This window comes from Morone saxatilis, unplaced genomic scaffold (genome assembly GCF_004916995.1).
Source record: "Morone saxatilis isolate NCDOM2014 unplaced genomic scaffold, NCSU_SB_2.0 Contig23, whole genome shotgun sequence".
NCBI classification, from domain to species: domain Eukaryota; kingdom Metazoa; phylum Chordata; class Actinopteri; family Moronidae; genus Morone; species Morone saxatilis.
In genome coordinates this window covers 4485041-4492537 of record NW_023339796.1, presented here as the reverse complement: position 1 = coordinate 4492537, position 7497 = coordinate 4485041, and the positions used below count along the sequence as shown (strand labels likewise).

General features: G+C 40.2%; 1 protein-coding gene and 1 long non-coding RNA gene across 3 annotated transcripts in view; one reads left to right on the top strand and one right to left on the bottom strand.

Annotated features, from left to right (window-relative positions):
* Positions 1 to 7497, bottom strand: part of kirrel1b (kirre like nephrin family adhesion molecule 1b) — a 70468-nt gene that overhangs the window by 10950 nt on the left and 52021 nt on the right. For both annotated transcript variants that reach the window (XM_035670751.1, XM_035670752.1), the window contains exons 7-11: positions 7276 to 7424; positions 6565 to 6692; positions 5957 to 6083; positions 4170 to 4270; positions 1222 to 1438 (exon numbers count right to left, since the gene is read on the bottom strand). In XM_035670751.1, coding sequence (XP_035526644.1) covers positions 1222 to 1438; positions 4170 to 4270; positions 5957 to 6083; positions 6565 to 6692; positions 7276 to 7424 — 722 coding nt within the window. The remainder of the gene's footprint in view (positions 1 to 1221; positions 1439 to 4169; positions 4271 to 5956; positions 6084 to 6564; positions 6693 to 7275; positions 7425 to 7497) is intronic.
* Positions 5990 to 7497, top strand: part of LOC118334712 — a 3445-nt gene continuing 1937 nt past the window's right edge. Inside the window, exon 1 of the long non-coding RNA XR_004797025.1 lies at positions 5990 to 6108. This is a non-coding gene — a long non-coding RNA (uncharacterized LOC118334712). The remainder of the gene's footprint in view (positions 6109 to 7497) is intronic.

Here is a 7497-nt window from a genome sequence, read left to right as displayed (position 1 = left end):
CTCTCTCTCTCTCTGTCCAAGATGTTTTGGTAGATTTTCTGAAGCTTGGGAAATCTGACAGCTGAAAGAATAAGAGCCAGATAAGACTGACAGAGCATGAAGAAATCATTTTCTCAATGTAATGTGACATACCAAGTTCTCAAAATAAAAGGCGTAACCATCCAGAATGGACTTATAACGCTCTATCGTCTGTCCTTCAGCTGAGGCTGCTGCGTAATAATGTTGCTCAAAGGCATTTCCGTTTGTGTAAGAGACAAAGGAGCGTGCTTCCAGAGACATATGAGATCCATCGTGGACTTAGGGGTTGAGGGTTTAGGGTTGAGGGCTATAATCAAACAAATTACAGTCTACACACTTCTAGCATGCAATGTAGAGATGGAGCTTACTATCCCTTCTCAATCATCACTTATGACCCATTAGAAGTGTATGGTGGTGTCTGTATCTGCGACCCTTCCCTCTGCCTGTATTTTATTATGTTGTTTTGTGCGGGACGTTTCTGGGCATCAACCTTTGGGCAGTGCGCAGGGTGTGAGGGACGCTATAAATACGTAGAGAGCAGATTGCTGTCTGCGTCTTTCTCTCCTGCTCTCCAGTGCTGGCCCAGCATAAAAACACCTTCTGCAGGATTGTGCAGATGTGTTTAAGAACATAACGGCTGATTCACTGTTTTATTCTTCGTAGCAGCGCTCTCTCTGTCCATTCAGTCTCTACTACCATTGCTGTACTGCCACCAAATGTCGATATGCAGGTATAACCACGGATACTTTAAGATAGTTGAATACTCGCTCTTGACTTGATAAAGTCAGCCTCACTCTGTTTATTAGAATGAATGGGAGCCATCTTTGAGTGCTGTATCTGGATTTGGCATACAAAAAAACATGGACCCACTGTCAAAACATTGCTTAACAGTGCCACCAGTGGTAGCACACACAGCACCTTTCATTTACAAAGCCCTTGGGTACGGCATGATGGTCCTTGTCACTAATATCATTTGCCGTGAACACTTGTTTAGCTGTTGTCAACTAATTTGCCTTTTAAAATGGACCAACACCAGATGACATGATGTTAATGATACTTCAGGAGCAAGGGCCCGGCTAGCAATTTTTGTTTGATCTATCTTAATCTGCTCTATTATGGTGACAAACACAATAAAATTCACTCATTAACTGGGTAACTAACTATGACATGATGACTGTGTTGCGCAGCCAAATTTTTCCATACCCGTCTCTTCCAGGGTGATGATCATGGTGCCGGGTCCAAAGGAGTTCCAGGCGGTGCAGTTGTAGGGCGAGTGGAAGTCAGACTCCATGACGTTGTTGATGGTGAGCGTGGAGAGGACAGCACCACCCTGGGACGGAGGTTTACTCTGCTCCACAGTGTACCTCTCCATCAGGGTGCCCTTCTCCTTCTCCCACACGTTCTCCTTCCATGCCCAAACCTGAGACACACATTTCAGAAGGATTATTTAATACTGCTCTTCTTTTACCTAGGTTGTACCTATACATCTAATTGTACATTTGTTCTACTAATTATAGCCTTTAAATTCTTTTTGACGTGATGTTGTGTTTTTTATCAGTGTGGTCTATTTTGTGTGTTGTTTAAAAAGTTGTATATTAAGTTGTATCATTATTTTAACATTCAGTTATGAACAGATATATGAGATCAATGGTTGCAGGTCACTAGAAAGCACTTTGTAGGTAAGACTTGCTCTCATCCTCACGCCATGTGATCTGCCACTTAAAAAGGATTGCATTATAATGGTAAAGCAGCCGTATGTCAATTTAGGATTGAGCTAAGATTAATAGCTTGGTACATCTGTACACTGAAACGCTTGTAAATCTATAAATCTTTTCCTAATCAACACAGCAGGATAGGGCTGATAGGAGCTCTGTATTAGCATAGTGAAGGCGCAATTTCCAATATGTTTTATTTGTCTGATTTTCACTACACTCTTTACTGCTGCAATCACCCGATTTCCCCTCAGGGATCAATAATGCTAATTTCACCTTATCTTATCTTACGTAGGATTAACCACACAGACACGAACACACACACAAATAATCGCAACGAAACATCCAGCAAACAGATTGTGGATGGTGTTCAGAAAGGTTAAGCAAGTCCAGGCAGGAAATATATTTTAAGCAAAACAAATTATATTCTCACACCTTGGCAACTTTTTTTTGCAGTGCAGTATATGCCTAATTAAAATGTGTGCAGCAACTTTTTAGGCTGAGAAAGAAAGAAATTCCTCACAAATAAATCACACACACAAGAGTGCAGCAAGTGTACATGAGTGATAAAAACTCAAGCAGGTTTTTCTACTTAAAATCTGGGTAGGTAGAAATTTGAGGGTATTAAATATGTAGCATGGCAATATCAAATATACATACATATATGTTGGGCTAATGTACCTTTTAACCTGGTTTGAAAAAATGAAAAAGGATGAAGCGATCAAGAGTTGATGAAGGAGAATTATTTTAAAAAGGGACCAAATCTTCAGTTATTTTCCTCTGACAGTCTTACATAATGTGTCTTTCTGTCTCTGCAGTCTGCCTCTCAGAATCCCTTGCTTTCTTTCTTTATCTCTTTTCCTCACAATAATTTTGTTGCACCACCAATGTCTGTATTTCTGTCTCTTTCTCAATTTCTCATTGCCTCTTTTACGCGCATGCACATACACACACACACACACACACACACACACACACACACAGCACCATACTCCATATTTTATAAGTCCTTGTGTCTCTGCATTAAGCCGAGACTATAATGTCGTATCACATTATACGCTCTAAGCTCTCTGCCAGTGCAGCAAGGGGGCTGAAGCTTCCTAAAAGCTCTGATTTCTGTCATGTCGGCAATGCACAATTGGATAATTGACGCTGAAAGGTACAGAATTTTTCTCTCCCTCCATCTCTCTCCCTCTCATTTCAATCTATTTCACCCTCACACTCTCTCTCGCTCACTCTAGCCTTCAAACTCAAATGTCTTTACTGGATTTATTTCCATTTTGGCTTCTTTCTGTGATTTGTGAGCATTCTGGTATTTCCCTTTCTTTTTTGGGTTTATATCACATACCATACCACTTATTTTGTAACCTATATAATGCACAGCCACTTTATATTAAACTGTAGTTTGATCAAGTATTGCACTCAGCGACTTCAAGAAAAGGCAGGAATGAAAAAACTGCTTACAGTTCTGCAGTTAAGGCACATTCAGGAGGATATTCTATTACAGTTTGCTGCTGAGGCAATCTGTGTGAACGCTTTCTTACAGAGAAAAGATGGTTACCACTTTGAAAGGGATCACTGAAATGGAACGGTTTTGGCTGATAGGTGCAATTCATACTTAAATCAAGATGGTATAGATGACCCTTTTCTGGTGAACGTAGCTGTTACGATAAATGGTCTTAAGGCCACCATTTGTAGAATTTTATGTGATTCATTCTTTTTAATTGATACAATCCTGGTGAAAATCAGTATAAGTGTTCCTTTAAAGAACAAGCAAGTAGGGTTTAGGGGCAGATTGCAACCAACTTGCCTCACCCTCCCCTTCCAAGTGTGAAGAAGAAACTACGCTGGCCACAAAACATGGAAAAGAAAGTGTTCAGTTTGGCTATTCTGTGCTACTGTAGAAACATGGCAATCATAACACCTTGTATAGATTCTTGTGGTGAGCTGATTTTGATGATTAGCTGGATGTGGGTTTCAATAATAAATATTTCCACATTTAAAAAAAAACCCAATGTAATGTACTCATATATCCACACATTACACTGTTAACACTGGAAGCCGTGTTCTCCGTTTTTCATGATTTATTGTATCTAATCTTCTATCTTCCAGCATTTCAGTGGAACATGTGTACAGTACTGTGTGTCTCCTCTTTCATTTCAGCCAAACACTACACCAGCTGTTTTTGATGAGTCACACCTTCCACCACAGAGGAGGAACAGATCGTTCTCACATACTCATGACACAGTTGGAGAACAATGCCACTTGTGCTAATCGTTTAGCTAGTAACACGAGCTGAAGAGGAAGAAGTAAAAATCATTTCGTTTTCTGGGGGGAGGACAAGGACTTGTTGTGATCAGGATTCTGTCTGAGGCAGATGTTATCTGTAAACGGTCGAGCACCTCTGCAGCAGATTACAACTTCCAAGGATGGACTTACAATCTTATCAGGTGGGGGGGTGCTCGCGATGTAACACTTGATCTCTCCTCTCTCTCCTCTGACAGCATACTGGACTGGATCACTGGAGATGATGGGGGGGCCTTAAACAGAGAAATAAGAGGATTACTACAACAAAAAATATGTTTTAAGAAGCACACAAGAAATCAACTTAACAACAAATCAACAAGTCATTACCACCAGTGAGAAGACTGGAACATTTTACACCATATTTGACAATGTGATAGCCTGGTTCCAGGTGTTTGAACCAATGCCTGCATTTATGAATTTTTCAGCAATTCAAAGTGATCTGCTCAGTGATGTCGGTTTCCCAGTTGGAAAAACAACCGAGCCAATCAGAGGGTTGTAGATTATCATCTTCATGATCCAGAGCTAGAATCAAATGATAAAGCTTTAAGCAACAGCTTGTGTTGACTGATAAGTCAGTCACTATTAAATTGCTAGGACAAAATTGGAATCGGTCTCTCCAAACTTTTTAACAGAATTTCAAATTATATGTGGGGCTTTGCAGTGAAGTATTTGGTGAATTTGACTCTGGAATTCACACTCTTGACCAATTGTAAATTGTCTTGCTTGTACACCTTATGCTACACCATAGATAATGTTTGCGTCCTAAAAAATCAAACAAAATGACAGGGCTATGGCAGCAGTAGATATAGCATGAACAAGTGGATGAAAGACTCATCTGTAGCTTTTCCGTAACACACATCTAGCAAAGAATATTGTGAATATTGTCGCTCACATTGCATAATGAATTAAAGAACATAAACAGAGCAAATGAACAGCAGTAGTAGCCTATTCAGCAAGGTGTTGAGGAAAAATAACATTTACCTGGATGTAACATGACATGTGAACCATCACAAAGTAAATGAATAATGTAAACACAATTACTGTGGGGAATAATTAACGTGCAGTATGGCTTGATAATGTATGATGCGTTTTGTATTGTGGTGGTGAACAGTTGAAATCTGATGCTGAAGTATAAATCAAAACCTAGGCCACAAATATCTATGGCAGGTCCAGCTTAACCTCTTGCTTCAAGATATATATAAACCCAGCTGGAGAACCTAAAACAGAGAAAGCGAACACATTAGCTGTGTTGTGCCATCCATTAACTTTGCTCTGCTACAGTCTCGAGAAAGGAAAAGATGATGCAAATACTTTCGTTTGAATCAACTGTATTAACATATTGTCCAGTTAGTGAAGAATTGCAACAGTAGTCATCAGCTCATCAAGCTTTCAGCAACACATATTTCACAAGGACGTGCCAATGAATGTCGCTCTCCCCGTTTTCAGTTTGAGCAGGCACATTGTCAGCTGGCGAAGATTTGTGAACTCCTTTTTCGTTATTGTGTTCTTGGTGAATCAGTTGTGATTTATTAAGTAATTGCTGCTCTCTCGGGGAGAGAGTTTTGACATTGAGACATTGGCTTTGGGCCTGTTAAGGACTGAAAAATTATCTGCTGGGTTTGGGTCAAGCTTGGGCTGGAATGAATCAAGCCGGATCGACATAAATACAAGGCTCATGCAGCACTCTACTTTACATTCAGTGACTTCAGCTGTGAGAGAGAGACACAGATACATACTGGATGATTCTAGATTAAACAAACACATCATGGAGGTCCAAGTGGTTTCATTATTCATCTTCCATGTTCGACACAGAAACAGGGCTTTGCTGTGCGTAGGAAGATCTCTTCTACATTATTTAAAATAGTTTTTGCTAATAGCAGCACTGTTATTAATAGCAGAGTAATTGGATAGTTACTGACCGTTGACTGTGAGTGTAACTTCAGTCTCTCCCACTCCAATCCGGGGCACGATGGCCTTGCAGACATACTGACCCGCATCGGCCTGGCTCACTGACTTCAAATACAGCTGGTTGTTGTTGCTGAGCACCTGGACGCACATACACAAGCATACTGTAAGTACTGTAAGCATAAAAGCAGGATAGTAGGTTTGTGAGGTGGAGAGTGGAGATAGACAGACAGGGAGAAATGTTGAAAAGAGGGCGGGAGGGAGGAGATCTATATTTAATTCATAAAACATGTTGATTTACTCAGCAGGCTCCATTAGTTTTTTCCTGGAGCTTTTCTTAACTTGTTAGGCATGAATTAAAGATTCAAGATATGAAGACGAAGTCTCACTCTAGTCGTCTGCTTTACAACTGTGCAAACATTTATGAAGTCTGGGTCTTGGACATTAATATAGGCTGGGATCGAGGTTTAGTTCCAGGAGTGGGATTTACCCCAGTATGTTTAGTTCTGACTTGTTCTTGTGGGAATAAATTTGATTTCAGTGAACTAATAACTCAAATTAGACATGAATAAAAAATGTTTAAGGTCAAAGGTCAGGGAAAGGTTTGATGCTTTGTTCTCACCATGTTGGAGCCCTTCTTGGTCCAGGTGAGGGTAAGAGGGGGGTTGCCTGACCATTTGCAGTTTAGAGTGACGTCAGAGTCCACATCTACTGTAACTGGCCTGGGCTCCACTACCAGAATTGGGCCAACTGAAACAAAGTACACAGACACATTTTTATGAAATACAGACTTGGGGATCATCCAGTGGCCCTAAAAAATGTGGTTAGATGGAAAAGGATGACTGAAACTGAAACATATAGCTGGGAGGAGAATATTTCTTATCATAACACAATACATATTTTAGTGTGGTACATTTCCCTGTCTCTCCTTTAATTCTATGTACTGTGATTAACATACAGTATATTTTCTTTTTCTTTCTTCTCTTTTCGGATTCTGTATATTTCTGGATTCATTTAATTTCAGCAATAGTTGCTTTCATTAACTAGTTCTTTAATTCCATATTGCTGCAATTTTATTTATTCATTCTTCATATTTACTTTGCTGTTTAGGCTTTGTCAACAAATTCCATAAGGCTTTGTTGAAATAAACTGGACAGAACTGAGAGAACAGAATATACAGAATCCATGCAAATTTATTCTGCACAATACACGACTACAGTGTAGTGACAAAATAAATGCAGTGTGGCTCTTCAAACAAATACTGACAAATATAGCCACTAGAACACATACATATCATCCCCACTCGGCTCAGGAGTGTTTGCACTCTACTCACAGTGCACGTCCACCAGGATGCTGACGTTGGTGCTTCCCACAGCGTTGAAAACTTGACAGGACACGGGCTCGGTGAAGAAGGAGTGATCTGCTGTGGTGACAAACACACTTTCTCTGGCCCCCTCCAGTAGCACGCCACCTTTTGCCCACCTAAACACATTTAACAAGTTTTCAGGCATTACAAATCATTGTTATGTCTGTTTGTCAGCAGGAGGATGAGCAC